The sequence below is a fragment of the Ammospiza nelsoni genome, chromosome 5 (genome assembly GCF_027579445.1).
Source record: "Ammospiza nelsoni isolate bAmmNel1 chromosome 5, bAmmNel1.pri, whole genome shotgun sequence".
Taxonomy (NCBI): Eukaryota; Metazoa; Chordata; class Aves; order Passeriformes; family Passerellidae; genus Ammospiza; species Ammospiza nelsoni.
The window spans coordinates 45,925,335-45,943,839 of NC_080637.1; the positions used below are offsets into that span (position 1 = coordinate 45,925,335).

An 18,505-nucleotide genomic window follows, 5' to 3' on the forward strand; every position below is an offset into this window, starting at 1 on the left:
TCAAAGCCGAAAAGCCAAGTATAAAAATAATGCCTTTAAATAATACAGGTCCCAAAGAAGACTCAGCAGTAAAATTTATGTAATTGCAAATGAAGCTGGTGCATTTGGTTTACTTTGATATGGCTTAAGTAACATATTGGGTGGAATAGAGACAGGGATGTATAAATTTTGTGTTTGCAAAGGTAGGTGTTTCAGCATACCCTTTGTTGTCTGTTAATGTGGTTTTTATTGTGTGTTTGGTGAGTCTACCTATCTTTGTCTAAAACTGTCCTTTGACTTGCTTTTCCTTTTTCCTGAGGGAATTTACCGGGCTGCTTTGCAACAGCAAATTACTACAATAGATATGTACATGCATATTTCTGACAGCACAGGGTCTCCAAGCTGATTGAACTTGTAAAGCAGCCCTAAGGTGGCACAGAAACCTGTAAGTACTGTGTATCTGCTGATACTAAAAAAAAAAAAAAAAAAACCCACAAGTTTTCTGTTCCACCATTCCACCACACTTTGAAGTTCTTTGTTAGCATTGGTAGCCTGTGGTTAAAACATAACTGCACTGTCTTATTTATTTGTTCTTTAGGAAAAAAAATTGTGATGCTTAAGAGATAAACTATATAATGTGTGAGGAGAATGAAAAAAAAAATTAAAGAAATATTATTAGACAAGGATATCCATGGCAGCAATTAATAAGAATAGAGGTTTCACTACTTTTTATGTTGAGAACATGTGACTGCTGTTGTTCAACATTGGAAGCTTGGATCCTGGTGAAGGAAATGCTGCAGACTAAGATTTCCCTTGGGCTGTAAAACCTGATCCATGACTGATTCTAGAACCAAGGTCTTGTTGTTCTGATGTTGCAACAAGGAAAGTATATATAAAGTACAAGTTTACAACCCAAGCAGATGCTGCACTGCTAGCCTATCAAATGTGTGGATGGATGGTTGTTTCAGTATCTCGTGTACTTCTGAAAACAAGGTCACCTGGGAAAAAAGCTCCTAAGAGCTTTGATTTTGCTTGCAGGCTTCACCAAAATGTTAGAACTGTGAAAAGTTACTGTAAGACAGCAACTAGCCTGCATTTCCTTGATTGTATGCATTGTGAGGTGAAACTGGGGTCGGAAATGGAGAGGGTATGTGGTGGGTGTTAAAACACAAGGATAGATGAAATTAAGAACACTGCAGAGTTGCAAACTGAAATTTTCCTAACTTCATCAAACATGTAGAGCTATTGATTAAAATGATGGATTTAATTTACAATAGCTCTTTTTACTCTGAATTGGACAGAGGTTGACACTAGAAGGTAACACCTTTCAAGTCTTCACCTATTACTACCTGCAATGGCTCTCAGAAATTAATTAAATTTATCTAGGCAGTTTGAATTACAGGCTATTCCTATTTTATTCCTTCACATCTGGGAAAAGTGGTAGGTATTTTCTTCGTGAAATGTTATGTGTTCAGCAAGAATGTACATTATTCCTGTATTTTCATGGGGCTGTGCTGTTTAGTAGTTAGGAGTACAGCTGAAAAAAGTTGTCACTTAAAAACCAAACTCACAGTTTGTTCTGGAAAAGTTCTGCAGACCAACTCATAAGCGTCTGTATAGTTGTGCACACAAGTCTACAGATGTCTATAAATAGTCATCTACTCATCCTTTATAATTGAAAGGAACAAAGGTTTTCTAGATGTTAAAAATTGGAAAAGCCTGCAAGAATGGTAATCATTTATATGCAGTTTCAAGGTAAGAGCCCAAATCTCAATCATGTTTAGAGATTACTATCTAATTGAAAATAAGTGTCAGTGTTTGCCTTTCAAATAAAACATTGTTACCGAGAATTGTTTAGAGGAGAGTGTGTAGAGCAGAACAATTCTGGTTTGTTTTCGCTGCTGCCACTGGCAATGAATTCAACAGCACTTTGGGCTGTCAGCTGGTTGCTAAATTAAAGTATTTGGAGAATGCAAGTTTCATTTGTCCTTTTCCTACTTGAGCAGCTGGAGTGTAGTTTATTCGAGAGGCACTTAACCAACCGTGATATCTTTGACAGTGCTATTGTATTGTAGGCCAGTCTCCCTGGATTCACAACTTAACTGTGAAATAGAGCAAGTAGAGCCAGGGTTTAAGGGCCTTCTTTGGAAGTTTGATAGGGACCCCTTATCTGACCAAAGCTGGGGTGCAGTCATTTGTCCAGAAGTAAGAGCTGGGATATTCAGCACATCTCTTGCTTTCCTGGCTTGTGTGTGTATGCTGTTGCAGAGCACTGTAATCAAAAGTATATTATCAAAACAATGAAAAAGTGGAGTTATTGCCTCTTCAGTAACTGGAGAGCTAACTTGTCTGTGCTAGTCTTGTACTATGTAAAAATGAGTGAAATCACCCTGTGCTGGTAAAGGCATAGTTAAAGATAGGTAAGGCCAAGCACGGGTCCTGTGTTACAGAACATTCTGCTTTTAACAAACCAGTAAGAAACAATTCTGTGAGCAGCTGCTGTCCTTGTAGCATAGGCTATGCCATGGTGCCCTGCAAGCTGACCCTCCGAAGCTGGAGCTCGGCCATGGAGTCTGCAGGCAGCGCTTGGTGCTAGATCTGACCGTGCTTGGGCTGGCACAGTTCTCAGCTGAAGTCCGGTGAGAGGGGTGAGCTTTTTACAAAGTATTCCTGGATGTGATTACCAGACGGGGAACCTGGGGTGATACCGAGGACTTCTTTAAACTAATCTTTTAAAATGGGTGCGATGCTAGGGCTTGGACTTCATCTTAAACATCTCTTCCAAGCCTGGTGCTTTCATGATTCGGTGTGAGTGCTGCAGAGCACGGGTCAAGGCCAGCACGGGGAACTCGCGTTCGGGCGCGTCTCTGGTTTGACATTGCCCGGGGCAAGGCTGCGGGAGGCACGTGGCGCGGCTGGCAAGCGCCCCGAGCCGGGCGGCGATAAGGAGGAACAGAAGCGGAGGCGAAGGGTTTATCGCTGTAGGGCGGGCTCACCCAGCCCCAGCAGCAGGCCGCAGCGAGCCAGCGCCGGCGGAGCCGCTCCCGGGGCGCTGAGGGCCGGGCCCGGCCCCGGGCGCGGAGCGAGCGCGGCCCCGCCCGGGCGCAGGCGCGGGGCGGGAGGGCGGTGGCGGCGCGTGCGCGGCGGTTGGCGTGGCGCCTCCGCCAATCGCGGCGCGGCTCGTTGCGCGGCGGCCCCGCCCCCGGCGCGGTGAAGGACAAGGTGACGGCGCGGGGCCCGCGTTCAGCCTCTGCCGCAGCGGCTCCATCTTGCGAGGTGAGTCGGGGCGGCGCGGTCGCCCGCCGCCGGGGACCGGGCTCAGCCTCGGGGCGGCAGGGCCGCTTCACGGCTGCGGGGTCGGGGCTCGGCGGCCGCGCCGTGGCGGGGTTTTCTGGTCCCACGTCGCTCTGCTTTTCTCGCCCGCCTCAGGTCGCCATGTTCTCGTCCATCGCGCCGCTCGCGCGGCACAACCCATTCTACGCGCCGCACTTCCAGCTGGTGCAGGACGGCGTGAGAAAGCGCCCGGCGGAGCCCGCGGAGGCTTCCGCCACGCGGCGGAGCCTGGCGGCCGCGTCCGCCGACGAAGGTGAGAGCGGGACGGAGGGGCCAGGGCGGAGGCGAGGCCCGCGGGCGTGCGGGGCTGGCGGTGCCTGCGCTGACCCCGCCAACGCGGGCCCGTGCCCGGCAGGGCGGTGCAGGGGATGTCGGCGTCCAGCGGGGCTCGGCCGGGCCGGGAGGGGCCGGTGCTGGGCCTACGCGCCCGCTTGGAGGACGAGGAAGGGCACGGGCGGGGGAGGCGCTGGCAGTGCTTCCGCTCTCCCGGCGCTGTGTGCTGAGGAGCAGGAGGGATCCGGTTTGCCGGGAAAGGACATCGGAAGGTTCTAGTGCAGAGTAATCACAGAAACTCCTGTAGATTTTGTCCTGGGGAGCAGCGAGCGCTTTTTCTGACTCCGCATGGCCTGCAGCCTCGGGAACCGAGGTTGAAGGCCTGTACTTCTTTCATCGGTGGAAAAAAGCAGTGACTGAAATCTGTGGATTCGAAAGACCATCTCTCCCATCCTTTTTCTCTTATTTTTTTCACCAGTTTATTCATAGCTGGGTACGTGAACCCTATTTACATTAGGGTTGCTCGCTGTTGTTATTTTTTATTTCTTTTTTTCCTTTTTACTAGTTGTGGGATGTATGCCAGATAGCTTGGTATTTAAGATACAGGCATGCACTTAAGAGTTAAGTGCAAGTGCTTCCTGTATGTTTCCCAGTTATTTTGTCGACTTCTGAAGGTCAGACCTTGATGATACTTGCAGTACCACAGAATGGGTAAGGTTGGAAAGGACCACAATGAGTCATCGTCGTCATCCTTACAGATCCAACTTCCCTGCTGAAATAGGGTCATCTTGGAGCAGATTGCAGAGGTCTGTATCCAGATTCTTGAATATCTCCAGGGAGGGAGACTCCATAGCCTCTTTGGGCAACCTGTTTCAGTGTGTGGTCCCTACAGTAAAGAAGTTCTTATTTTCACATAAAACTTCCTGTGTGTTGGTGTCTGCCCATTGCTTCTTGTCCTGTCACCACTGAGAAGAGCCTGGATCCATCCTCTTGACACCCTCCCAAAAGTAGTTATAGACAATGGTGAGGTCCACTTTCAGTCATCCTTTCTTGAGGCTGAACAGACCCAGCTCCTTCAGCCTCTCTTCATAAATGAGGTGTTCCAGTCTCCTGATCATATTTGTCACCCTCTCCTGGACCTGCTCCAGGAGCTGCATGTCTGTCTTGTACCGAGGGGCGCAGGACTGGGCACAGCACTCCAAGTGTAGCCTCACTGGGGCTGAGTAAAGGGACAGACAGGATGGCCCTCGAGCTGCTGGCAGTGCTCTTCCCAGTGCATTACAGGATACCCTGGTGGAGTGGCCTTCTTGGCCACAGGCATACACACTGCTGGCTCATGGACAGCTTGGCTGCCCAGCAGGACCCCCAGCTCCTTCTCTGCAGAGCCATTTCCAGCCTGTGCTGGTCCGTGGGGCTGTGCCTCCCCAGGTACAGGATCCTGTATTTGCCTTTGTTGTACTTAATTCAGTTCATCTCTGCACGTCTCTGCAACCTATTGAGATCCATCTGTAGTAGAGGTGGATATTAAAATTCTAATTCTTTTAAGCTGTCAGTGACTTAAAAGCGTCTTTCTGGTTTTACTTAAAAAAAAAAAAAGTAGGAATTAATTTCAGCAAGCTACCTCTTCTGGAGCACTGTGATTATTGAAGTATTTCAGTGGAGTTGCATGAACATTCATATAATACATGAAACAGGTTTGTTTTATGAAGTTTACAAGAAATTATTTGTGGCTCTCAGTGTAGTAATCCTGCTGCCAGCTAACTAAAGCCCTAAATCGCTCTTTGGTATGCTAAATATATTCACTAGGTGCGCTTATTTCTTTAAAGCGTTATGCTTAATCTTCATCCTGTTTGTTGGCAGTTGAGGTCAAAGGTGGCCAAAGTTTTTCAATCTTCATAATCTTTTCTGCTGAGTTCATTATTTCATGTACCCAGCTGGTTCTCTGGCTTTTGTGTTGAGAACGTAACACGTTGCAGAAGATATCAGAACTTGCACAAGGTCACACAAAGTCAGTACAAGCCACACGACCTTCTGAGATCAGCTCAGGGCATCAGCCACATCGGCGCTCAGACACCGAGTATTTTATGACCAGCTTACGGAATTTGTCCTTGTTACCGTGTCAGATTGGAAGCAGAGAGATTAAATAGTTACGATGTAGCTGTCTCAACAGAGGAGATACATTTTTATGCCATATGTATAATTTGTGTACCTTATAGATATTTGTCTTAAATGATTACCTGGATATGTTAGAATGACTTTCTGTTCCTCTGTGCAGCATGTTCAGCTGTTTTTTTAGAAATTGTTTAGAAAATTTGACTTTACTTCTGAAATAAAAAGTCCAAGATCATCACTACTAGGCTTTATTTTCCTAGTAGTGCTGTACCACTCCAAACTTAGGCACCTCTAAAGAGCTCAGCCTAATGGATACTGGCTTTCTTTATCACTGTACTTGAACACCAGGCTGACAGATCAGTCTGAATAGCATTGTAATCCACATGCATAAAACTCTTCTTTTCTCTGGCTACTATAAAGGTCTGTCCCTGTCATTTGAGCAGTATGACTTTAAATTACTGTGGTAAAGGCAATGTGAACAAGCAGTTCTGAGATCTGGCAGCATGGTAGCTGCTGCAGGGCTGTGGTGCTGTTGGCCAAAGACACAGCTAGACAGAGCTGGCCCAGACAGACCTAGAGTCTGTTCTCTGGTTACACCTGCCTGATCTGTGTGTGTTTAACCAGCCATTCTAGAAAGAACAGATTGTTTCTGCTAGCCAAGCTATTTTGGAACTATGTGTAAGTCCTAGACCAGCATATTTACAGTCTTTAGCAGTATCTCAATTAAAAATAAGTAATTCTGATAACTGACTTTTAGCTTTTAACTTAGGTCCACTATGGCATCTGTGATTTGATATTTATTCTTTTAAATAAAGAAAAACTTACTTTTTGTTGTTGGGCAATTTTTAAAAGTAAGGTGAAAAACATAAATACAAAATGTAGTGTAAAATCTGGAACATTTGTGGGAAGGAGTTCCTTTAAAAGTTATGTTAGCAAAGTTAGGAGCTGGATAAGCCTGCTAGTGTTATCTGCTCTGCTGGTGCTGTTGAACACCATTGTCAGCTTCTGTTGGTGCTCATAAAGGAATTCACAGCCAGAAAGATGGCAAAGAAGCTCTACATAAGATAGGCTTTTGCTGTCTTTTAGTTGTCATTAGTATTTCTTGGTAAGTTGTAACACTTTAATGTCTATTTCATTATATTGAAGTGACACCAATAAATTTAGCAAAAGATTGTTTTTCTACTTTGAAGAATATTTTTTACATAGTGTATTATTTTCTGTATTCTTATTCAGTATGTTGGATTTGCTTTTATGTATATTTTTAAAATGTTGAGCATAGTAGTAGAGCTGTGCTGCTAATGTATGCTTATTTTTTACGGTTCATTGTAAATTTGAGTGTTTCTTGTTTGCACTCACACATAGCCTCTGTAGTTTCTTCAAAAATGGAAGAAGGAAATGGATTCTTTCTTTCCAGCTCCAGTAACTTTGTTATCTAGCAGTATGTGAAAATTAATAATTATTTTAAGATTGGATTATTTTATACACAATATATACACTCTATAGGACAGTGCATATCAAGTATCTCTTGAATAAATGTGATCTGAAAGATTCTTTAATGAACCTTGTGTATAAATAGCGATCTGCTGTTTCATTAAACAAGCTCTATACATGTGAGATTCTGTATTTGAAAGAGTTTATAAAAAATCTTTGTAAATAATCTGAGAAATATGTGAAAATATATCTGCATATGTCCAACACCAAAATTGTAGCTTTTTATAGTCTCTACTTAAGAGAGACTACTTAAAAAAAAAAGTCTCCACTTAAACTCTACAGAAGTTAAACTGTCATAGAATATTTAACTAAAGAAGCTTGGTCTTTTGAGTACTAGAGGAATACTATTCTTATTTCCTGGATATAAGAAATTGTTGGGCATTGCAACTTTGAGTCAATTTCTGCTAGTAACTTGTGGGATTCATTTCTATGGTTTTAGTGTGCTCTGAGCTAAAACTTCAGTGTTTCTTCCTTTGCTTATTTAAAGGAGCAAATTCAACTTGGAAGGCTAGAATCAAATCTTTTCAGTCCAAAATGTTTTAATTTAAAGCAAAAGAATAATTTTTCATTATAACACTATATTCAAATGATACAGCATGGGAGATTATTTCAGTTTAATACTTTTGAGAAGGTAGCACTTAGTTTTGTTTCTTTTCTAATCATTGTTACCATTTATGATTGATCATATATGTGTAATTTTTTTCCAATTAACTAGAATACAGCTGTGCCTATGGCTCAAACAGATTCTTTATCCTTTGTGGCCTTGGTGGGATTATTAGCTGTGGAACAACACATACGGCCCTGGTTCCTCTAGACCTGGTTAAATGCAGAATGCAGGTTTGTTCTGCATGTTGGTATGTGATGACAGAGCATGTTCAGTGTGGTATATTTAATTACTAATGAGATGGAGGCATAAACCATACCGTGGACATGGCTGTCCAACAGTGCATGGAGTTGATATAAAAGCATGGTGTGTCTTTATTTTTTGCTGCAGAATACAGTTGTGAATATGGCTCGCTCAAGTTTTATGCTCTCTGTGGCGTTGGTGGGGTCCTAAGTTGTGGCCTGACACACACTGGTGTCGTACCTCTGGATTTAGTGAAATGCCGTATGCAGGTTTGTATCGACTCAAACATTTCTTCAACTTCTGTTTTCTATGTAGACAGCATATTAAGAGTTGGCAGTAGGGATGCAGTCTTTTGTGGATGAGAAGAAGCAAGCAAACTTGAATTTTTCAAATCTACTGCTGTAAGACTAGCAAAATACCACTTTGAAGAGAAGTAAAGGTATTACAGATAATATGGATGCGTTATTTTTGACAGCGTTTAAGGCACGTTTAGGTGACTATGTTTGCTAAAAGGCATCCACCACAATGTTACTCTGCTGGCTGGTTAGCTGTCCAGCATTATTCCAGTGCTTTTGGAGTAGTATCTTTTGGATCTGTGTTTTTTAGCCTGGAGTGACATGCATGTGTCATTTGATCCATTAACACCAAGGATATCAATGCACGGCTTATGGATTGGATATTTTCTAATGATGCCACTTTGAGCAGTGGCTAGAACTTGATTTGATATCATGAAGGCCATTGATGCTTGCAACTGCTTTCCTTGAAGTGGTTTTTGATTAATCTAAAGGGAGCATTATTGCATTGCACTTGTGACACATTAAAATAATTTTGTGAATAGCCATGGATGAAAACATACTAATGGATTTATTCAGGCAAATCTGCAAGAATGAAGCAAATTAAAGCACTCCTGTAAATTTCTGGAAATATAGTAGTTCATGATTTCCCTGTTGCATAGGCTGATTATAAAAATGGCCATTTTGTTATTTTAGAACTCCTGAAATTAGGAGGGAACTCTGGATTAGTCAGACCTCCTTGTCATGCTAGAAGTATGCATGTGCTGTTCTTCAAAACCATGTTCTTTGGAATGGCCTTTATTTAATGTTTACCAGAGAGACTTTTTCACATTCTTGAGAGCATCTGAAATCCTGGTCTCAAACTAGGAAATCTGTAACACATCAGACATGCTCAGTGTGGGCTACCAGTTCTGGTTTATTGTATGGTCAGGGTGGTGGTACTTCCCTTTCCCTCTCCAGCACTTAGAGGGAGGTTCAGGAGGGGGGTTCCATGTGGATTGCAGGTGTGATCTTGTAAAACCTGTCAGCATTTATCTCTTTACAGATCCAGTACAGAGCATGTTACTAATCCTTCCTAAGTTCTCCAGGAAGAAACCTGTTGCCTGCCCTCTCATGTCTTTTTAAGAAGAGGTCACCTTTGCCATGGTTTAACTGAAACCAGGACACCTAATAACTAAGCTTGGTTCTGACTTGAACATAGTCCCATTTTACAGTGCCTGATTAAATATCAAATTTTCTAAAATTATGTCTCTTTCTAAAATTGACATATTTAGATGAACTAGATCTCAAGTATGTTGTTCCTAGACTGCATGACAGTATACCAGTCAGTGCAGGTTGGCATGCATGTTTCGTAGCTCTTTCTAAAAGCTTTGATGGGCATCCAGTTTGATATTTTCCTTTTTATCCTTAGAGGAGCTGTAGGATGATGTCAGATATGAAAAGTAACAGTGGGATGTGACGTAATTACCCATTAAAAAGTTCCTGCTAAATTACTTCCTTTCACCTGAAACAAAATTGTTCAAGTCAGTCTGTGTTAAATTTCTGATAAGTTAATAAAATCTCTCAAAATTTTATGGGCAGAAGACAATTGGTGTAGCCTCTATGGCCTTTATTGCCAGGTCAAAGTACAAGTGTGGAAGTTTTTGAGTACTTCTTGATCTGGTTTGCTCCATCTATCTTAGTCTGACTGTGTGGAGAGATCAGAGAGGAGAAACAACTTTCTGTGATTAGTAATCATGTGATCTCTAGGTTTCTGGCAGTGCTTGAGTGTACATAGCTAGAGTGTGTAAAGTAGATGAGATTGCTGACAGGACCCATTAAATTTTTAAAAATTTGATCTATACGTAGTTGCACCAGTAGCTGCACCACTGACAGTGTTAGAACAGTGATTTCAGTAAGTCTTTTCATTACAGTTGCATTGTTAATTTGGAGAATTAAAGTGAAACAAAATTCAGTTTGGTGGTTTCTGAGTATTGAGGAAGAACATACTGGCTGTTAAAATAAGTCAGGGTTTGAGAGTAGCAAGTAACCATTAGTGTAACTTTGTGGTGTGTACGTCATCTGTCCAGGGAATTATAGGAAACCAGCTGTCTGAGGAAACAAAAATTTAGAATTTTGGATGGGGTGTGAGAAGGAAAATAGCAATATCAAACGTTTAACTGTCTGTTCTTTTTAGGTTGATCCACAAAAATACAAGAGCATCTTCAATGGATTTTCAGTGACAATCAAGGAAGATGGTGTTCGTGGCTTGGCTAAGGGATGGGCTCCAACTTTTATTGGCTATTCCATGCAAGGGCTTTGTAAATTTGGTTTTTATGAAGTTTTCAAAATCTTGTATGGCAACATGCTGGGAGAGGTAAGCCTTAAATGTTTTTTGTAAAGCTGTATGTCTGCAGCATCATAGTATAAGGAGTAATCACAAAAGCATGACTCATTAATAAAAATGCATGTTTAATTCCTTTCAGGAAAATGCCTATTTGTGGCGTACTTCGCTATATTTAGCTGCATCTGCCAGTGCGGAGTTTTTTGCTGACATTGCTCTGGCTCCAATGGAAGCTGCTAAAGTTCGCATTCAGACACAGCCTGGATATGCAAACACTCTACGGCAGGCTTTACCCAAAATGTTTGCAGAAGAAGGCATCTGGGCGTAAGCATCCCTTCATTTTAATTGCAATTCTTGATTTTCAGTATGTTTTCATAATGAAGAGCTGGTGTTGTAACTAGTTCTGGCCTTAGCTTGTAATACTTTTTTGCTCTTTGCATTTCAAGATAAGAACTTAACATACTTCAGGTGATCTGTGCTGAACTGCCTGTTAATTCCACATGCTCCTTAGATCCATCTTTGTGAGTATCTTTGTGCTGAGTTCTGCTGGATAACTTCAGTTTCTAGCAGTTCCAGTCAGAGATACTCAGCAACTTTCTGGTTGTACAGTCAAAGATGCTTGAGTCATTGGCATGTGAGAGCAATATAACTGCATGTTAGCTTTCTGTTCTGATAGAAGTGGCTGTAGATGTACAGGTCATGTTTCACTATCAGGACTTGGCTGGCATGCAGACATTACCCTTACTGCCCTGGTAGTACGAGTACTACATTGCTGCAGTGTATTGTAATCTGAAAAGGGACTAAAGAAACTGCTGTGCAGCCTGGGGATCAGGAAAATTTTAATTTGTGCTGCTGTTTGAAGGTAGTACTTAGGAATTTAAACAACTCTAATTTCTGTGGGCATTGACAGCATTACAGGGTCAGTATATAGAAGTTGTATAGCAGCAATAAATAAGCTGATTCATTTCAGGTTAGAAATACACTTTTAAATAATGAAGAAAATGAAACTGAGATTGTCTCTTCTCTGGTTAAGTTTCTATAAAGGTGTTGCTCCACTATGGATGAGACAGATTCCATACACAATGATGAAGTTTGCCTGCTTTGAACGTACTGTTGAAGCTCTCTACAAGTACGTTGTTCCCAAGCCACGAAGTGAATGTACAAAAGGAGAACAGCTGGTAGTCACATTTGTTGCAGGCTATATTGGTAAGGAATCTTTAAGTTCTACACTACATTAATGGATTACTGCAAATCTAGATACCTGTTGCTTTTCAGAGTATTAACTGAAAAGTGACATTAGCAGATGTCACTAGCATGGGAGAACTTCCCTGCAGCTTTGAAATGTGCAGGAGAAGGAACTATAAAATCAGTCTGTTAGGGGAAAATGGGTCTGTAATAGGAGACTTCTCTTAACTGCTCCTGTATGTTACCAGTATTGATGGCCAGATTTAAAAATTGCAGCTGATTTAAGTGAAAATTTGCATCTTTCTCAGTCTTGGGAATTTTCTGATGAAAGGGGGGAATTTTCAATATCCAAAGATTCAGAAGTTTTTTTTGGCTGTTTTCTTCTGTTCAGAAGTTTCAGGTGGTTGTACTTAGTGTACACAGTAGTGGTACAGCTAAAACACCACAGAACTAATGTCAAATTATTCTTTCAGCTGGTGTGTTCTGTGCAATTGTTTCCCATCCTGCTGACTCCGTGGTGTCTGTGTTGAACAAAGAAAAGGGCAGCTCAGCTTCACAGGTTCTTATGAGGCTTGGATTCAAAGGTACATTCTTTCTTTCATGTATTTTGGATCAAGTGTTTCTGGTGTTTAGGGGAGGAGGCATTTTTTTCATGCCATTTTATGCTGCTCACACTTTATGGTTTGCTCTCCAGGTGTATGGAAAGGTCTGTTTGCTCGTATCATTATGATTGGTACCCTGACTGCACTACAGTGGTTCATCTACGATTCTGTCAAGGTTTATTTCAGACTTCCTCGCCCACCTCCACCTGAAATGCCAGAATCTCTGAAGAAGAAGCTTGGTCTAACTGAATAGACAACTCATGGACTGACTGCTGGCTGACCCAGTGATGAGTTTCATGAAACTTTTATATATTTGACTATGTAGAAAACAAACTATATAATGTCATTATTGGTTGTGCCCTCATCTCACATGAGGGTTTAAATTCTACCACTGTCATTGCCTGAAATAAATGAGAAACAGAGTGCTTAGTGTCTGTTTACTACTGCATATGTAAGCTTCATTTCATAGTAGCAAATACCTCAAATACTCTCCTGGCTTCCCCCCTTCCACCCCAAAAAAGTTTTTAAAAAAATACCCTGTATCACACTTTAGAAACTAGAGAAATGTTACCCTTCCACTTAAAATTAGGTTTTCACTGTTTCCAGAGAAGTGCCAAGAGCCTGTCCTTGCACTTGGAGCCCACTGATCATTTGCCTGTAATAAGCTGTTACTGTGGAACAGCTGAACTCCTGAATGGCTGAGATGAGACTGGAGTCTGATGGGGCATCCTAGTCATGATATCAGTGTTTCCCACAGAGATAAAAGGAACCTTATGCATACTAGAGCTGTTTCTGCCTTGGGATGGTCATCCCAACTTAACTTATGCTTACTTGACTAATTTCTGCTTCTGTTGGCTTTGAACCACACCAAAGAACTCGGCTCTTCTGATTGTCCTGTGGAATTAAACAGTAGTTGCTACCTCTTAACTAGAGAAAAGCTGATGTTAATAAAGATTTTCAAATATATTTGACTACTAATGGTGTACTTCAGCTTTACAATAAAATAAAAATGGCTTGTCTTTTACTCTAGAGTTTGAAAAACTTGCCAGCTTTTTCCTGCATTTGCTACAGCTGTAGTTTTTTATTTCCGTTAGTTTTTTCTGAATTAGTATAATACTGAATTATGGTTGAACCATGTATTTCTGCAGCTCAAGGAGCCATGTCAGGTTTTTTGGACCTTGATGTGAAGAAATACATGCTCCTCAGCACATAAGGTAAGGGAAATGTTAAGGTATTTATTTTAAAGTTTTTTCTCAAGTCTTAGTGCAGGGAGATGGTGCTGCCTTCTGCATTTCACCTGTTCAATAACCCACAGCTGGTAATCACTACACCCTATCCAGTACTACTTAGCTCACAAAGTAGAGCTGGAGCTGATGTGGGTTTTTTTGCCATTCTGTGGATAGGCTGCCTTACAGTGTGTGAGCTGATACTGAAAGTAGCTTGGCATTTATGTTACACTGCTTCTTCCTCTTTTCTTGGCTTCTTCAGAGCCAAAATGACAAATCAGACAGGTGCCATTGGAATATCATAAATGTACTGACTGCTGCATCTTGCTGGAGTCGGGTGTGCCTGCTGTTGTAGCACTGAGCTTCTCACCCCCTGGGAAAATCCTCCAACTTCCAAGATTTTGAATGATTATGCTAAACAAGAAAGCTGGGCCTTATTTTGAATTGTTGCCTTTCAGAATGCAGAGTAAAAGCTAGAACTACACCATTTCCCTGTCACCATGACAGTAGTAAAGGCACTCTTAGAGCAACTGGTATCTGCCTGCATTACACAGCAAAGTCAAATTTAGACCCTAAGTCTAAATAAAATACTTGTACAAGTACTTTGTTGGTAAATTAAAATTATCTAATGCTAAAAGTATGTAAATCTTGTTTCCCCATCGTGTATGGGAAGCTCTGAGATTATTTTATGAGTCATTAAATACTTGTAAGAGCTTCCTTGGAGAAGAGCCCTTACTATGACTTGTATTAAGACTGTTGATGTTAAATCACCTTTTGAAGTTGTGTGTATGGTGCAGCTTGCTAGGCAAAACTCACTTTTGTGTACTGAAAATCAGTTTCTTTAGAGGCATGTTTTAACTCAGTAGATTTTTCTTTCTTTGCTGAAAGTTCCTTCTAATCCTGGGGAAAGTGAAGAACTCAAATTTTAAGGCTGGCAGAAGACTGAGACAAGCTTGGCTTATGTAGTGAGGTAGTCTGTCAAGCAGTCTAGTGCAGAGCTAAATTTCTCAAGACTCATTCTGTATGTGGAGCAAAGTCGCACAATTTTTCTCAAGGGTTGAGTCCATGTTGCACAGTTGTTAAAAATACGTACAACAATAAGAGAATTTTAAGTCCATTTTCTTATTGCTCACTGGTAGACCTGAAACTATCTTTTAAAGATGCTTAGATAATTTTGTCAAGGTAGACCTGAGATAAGACTACAAGAGGCAGCCAGCAGTTCCTCTTCTGTAACTGAGAAAGGGAAACTACACTAAGTGCTCCTTGCAGTGTTGTATTTCAGTGGAAAACCCAAGAGGGGGAGAGAATTGCCTTGCAGCTGCCAGCTTCATTGACATTCAGCCATAGGATTGTTCAGGTGCTTGTTAGGAAAGGGTGTTGCTTAAAGGGTTGCCTGCTGGTATTTTAAATTAGCTTCAGTGGGAAAAATTATTAAAATTCATTTAAAAGGTCAACTTTGTCATTGATAACTGCTTTGTGCATAATGCCTGGTACATTTTCCGAAGGTTGAGATGGAGCAATGGTACTTTTGATGGATTTGCACTTCCATTGCAAGGAAAGTCCAAAAGGGGTACCCATTTTGAACTTAGGTAACTCCAGACCCATCAGTAAACCCCAAAGTGCTCTGTAAAACATGGATTATGTATATGCTGCTTGTGTATATTTTATGAAGGAGAAAACATACTTTCTTGCTGGTTTTGGAGCTGAGATGAGCTTTCTGGTTTAAAGTATATATAAATTTGGAGTAACTACTGCATTTGCACACGGTGTTTGTATCAGGTTGTACTACAGATGAAATGTGCTGACGCTCACTGATACTTGCAGAAATGTCTGTTGCATATCATTTTAAAATGGGCTGTAATAATACAAATACTTGTAACTCATTTACATTTTTACATAGAAATGATGTAGTTCGCAGTGGAAACAATAAACATCCTGCTTTTTTATAGCAAATATGAGTACCTTGGGTAGATGAGCTTAATAGCTGCATGGTGTTGTTACAGAATTTTTGTTTGAATTTGTAACTCAGTGCTAGGGAGAAAGATACTGCTAGCAGAAAATTCTTGGCTAAGCAGATGTTCTGGTGTCTAAAAGTAGATTTTATTCTTTTGGGATTAATTTGCTCATGTAATTTTTCATCATTGATCATTTAATGCTGTTGCTGGCTTTTGGGTTGTTTTTTTTCCTTTCAAGTTGCTGACAAGTATACTTGGCCAGTTTTGTACCCGAAAGCTAAATTAAAAGCAAAGATGGCCTGAATGTCACTACATTTTGGGCTCAATGGGATGATCTGTTTTAAGTAGCATAGCTGTAATTTTCATTACTACCTGAATCACTCAATCATTTGATAAAATTGCAGAGTATCACTGCATGGCCCTAGAAATTAACTTGTTGTAGTTTCACTGAGCTGTTACTCTCCCCAACTGACAGTACTAAAACAAGAAGGCAAGGTTACCTGTCTGCTTTAAATTTTTGAAAAATACCTCACTTTCTGCTCACCTTTTCCACTGTCGAAGGAGCTCTCTGCCTCCCTGCTCAGAGCAGTATAATTATAAAGCTACTATAAAATTTTCATTTTTTAGTACAGTGGAGATGTGTGCCCAAAGGGTAGACAGAGATTTGTAATACCTGTGTGGATTATGGGAGAATTTCCGATTGCTCGCCTTACTGCTGAGGTCAGTACGGTGGTGGGACCACTTGAGATACAGATTATTCCAAAATACTTTTTTCAAGTAAACTACCTTTGTGACTTAATCATCTTTGTCTTGCTTGCAGCAAGAAAAATTTCTGAGAGGATTATCCTGGGAAGTAAGGGTAGGAAGTCTGCATACACCTAATGGGAAAGGGAAATGAAAGGTCCTGTAACATTTTTTGCATGCTTAACTTCCCTTGGAGACCACGCACAGGACTGTACCCTCAGCTTTTCACTGGGAGACGTGTTCTAGACTTCGGAGGTTGAAAGTGAAATCCACAGTTGTTTATCCTGGCTTGTTTTCTGGTTGCAAGGAGTAAGTACACTCTGCATGCAGACAGACCTCTGCTGTGTCAAGGCTGCTCAGATTAACTGTGCAGCTGGAATGTATTTTTTTCCACATCACTTGTGTAGATGTTGCTCTACCGGTTCTCTGGTTCTGCCTCTCCAGATTCTTACTGGCTACTGACCACAAATGATGCATTCATAAAATTGAAAGCAAAGTGAATAAAGTGACTGTAGCCTGTGATGCCTTTAATCCACAATATATTTATTATGTAACCCTCAAACCCCCAAGGTGTATGTGCATATGTACATACATTGCTTCAGGTATGATAGGCAATGCATACTTTACCATGGCTGTTCTTTAATTTTGCTGCCTGCTTCAAATGCCATTTGGTAATTTTCAGGAGCTCACTTAACAACTGTGTGGAACAGCAAAGGGACAGGGGTTAGTAGAGTATCTGTGGATGGTCCTAGGAAAACCTGTCTTTTGACAGGTTTATTCTTGCCATCTGTCAGGTGGCCTAGAAAGGGGTAGAAGAAAGGGGGAGATAGGAATGGACCTGCACCAAAAAGAGGAAAACTTTAAACAAAGTATTGCAGGTTGACTGTGGGCAAATGAAGCAAAGAAGATACAGAAGACCAGCAACATGAAGCAGACCAAAATACATGGAATGCTGAATGAGGATGAAAATAGTGAGGGAGAGTAGTGCTTGTATCTTCCATACCATCAAGAGTCTAGTAGTTGCTAGATGTTAAGGTATGGCCAACTGAAAAGTTATAAAGGCTTTCCTATATACTTACACTTCTTGATATAATTTCATTTACAGGGATTTTCTGAGTTGCTGTACTGCTTCTAATTGATATTTATAGCCATTTTTATTCCTATTTAATGCACTTCTCTCCCACCTTTCTCTGCTAAAAGCATTCCCACTATCTTGTTAACTGACTACTTCATTTTCAAATGTCTCAAATCTGTTGTTCTGCAGCACCTAAATAGTCCCAGTAGTTCAAAGCAGTAGCTTTCTGGCATATAAGCAGCTTCTCTTTGCTAATTCTGCTGCTCACTGTAGTATTTTACAGACTAAGAAATAATGAATGACTAACACTGTTAGGATTCCTGAGCAGACACTGTGACACTGGGATAAAGCCATCAGCAGCACCATTAGGTCTTTCAGAGCATTGTCCCTATAGAGCATTCTGTGTTTTAAAGACAGAATGGTGCTGCACAGTAATTTTGATTTAATCAGTAATTTTTATATAAAAGCCTTTTGTAAGGCTTTTATAATTGTAAAAGCCTTACAAAGCCTTATACAAATTATTCCATCTCAATGTGTGACAAACTTTCTGGAAGACATCAGCAATATTTCTGAGCATTTCTTGCTTTGCTGCATTTACCTTGTTAAATATTATTTTAAAAAGAAACTAGTTTACAAAAATCATAGAGTGAATAGAGACAAAGTACTACTGCTGTTGGACTACCTCTTGCTTAGCTGGAAACCACAATTCTATTCCTTCCTTTGCAGCAGGAAAGCAAAACTGGAATCTGTCATTCTTGAGTCCTGCTTTCTTCATGAAAGCAAACTCTAAAGCTAAGAACATAATTTTGTACTTTAACACTGCTTTATTTTACAAAACAAGCAATTTATTAAATATAGCATCTGTCATTCTTCAGAAAGATACATGCAAAGAGGTAAGTTTCTTGTTCACATTATTATTTCTCCCTTGAAATAAGTTTGACTTTTTCCTGTCCTTTCAAAGGAACAGGACAAATTTCAGGTTTAGATGTGGTTCTAAATGAAGCCTTTAAATATTGTCTGTCTTCTCAGCACTACACATGATGGGAGTTAACAATTCTCAAACACTA

At 41.0% G+C, this 18,505-nt stretch overlaps 1 protein-coding gene and 1 non-coding gene across 3 annotated transcripts; both read left to right on the forward strand.

Moving 5' to 3' along the window:
- Window positions 1–3,172: 3,172 nt before the first annotated feature.
- Window positions 3,173–15,617, forward strand: SLC25A3 (solute carrier family 25 member 3). 2 transcript variants are annotated; one of them, XM_059473264.1, is made up of 8 exons: window positions 3,173–3,255; window positions 3,409–3,565; window positions 7,904–8,025; window positions 10,505–10,684; window positions 10,794–10,975; window positions 11,685–11,857; window positions 12,310–12,420; window positions 12,531–15,617. In XM_059473264.1, exons 2-8 carry the CDS (start codon window positions 3,415–3,417, stop codon window positions 12,689–12,691), a joined length of 1,080 nt encoding a protein of 359 aa, XP_059329247.1. In that variant the 5' UTR covers window positions 3,173–3,255; window positions 3,409–3,414; the 3' UTR covers window positions 12,692–15,617. The 2 variants fall into 2 exon arrangements, with proteins under 2 accessions (XP_059329247.1, XP_059329246.1); XM_059473263.1 differs by lacking the exon at window positions 7,904–8,025 and adding an exon at window positions 8,183–8,304.
- LOC132074032 (small nucleolar RNA SNORA53) lies at window positions 11,149–11,388 on the forward strand. Its single transcript, XR_009418575.1, has one exon. It is a non-coding gene; the product is annotated as a small nucleolar RNA SNORA53 (small nucleolar RNA).
- Window positions 15,618–18,505: the final 2,888 nt, after the last annotated feature.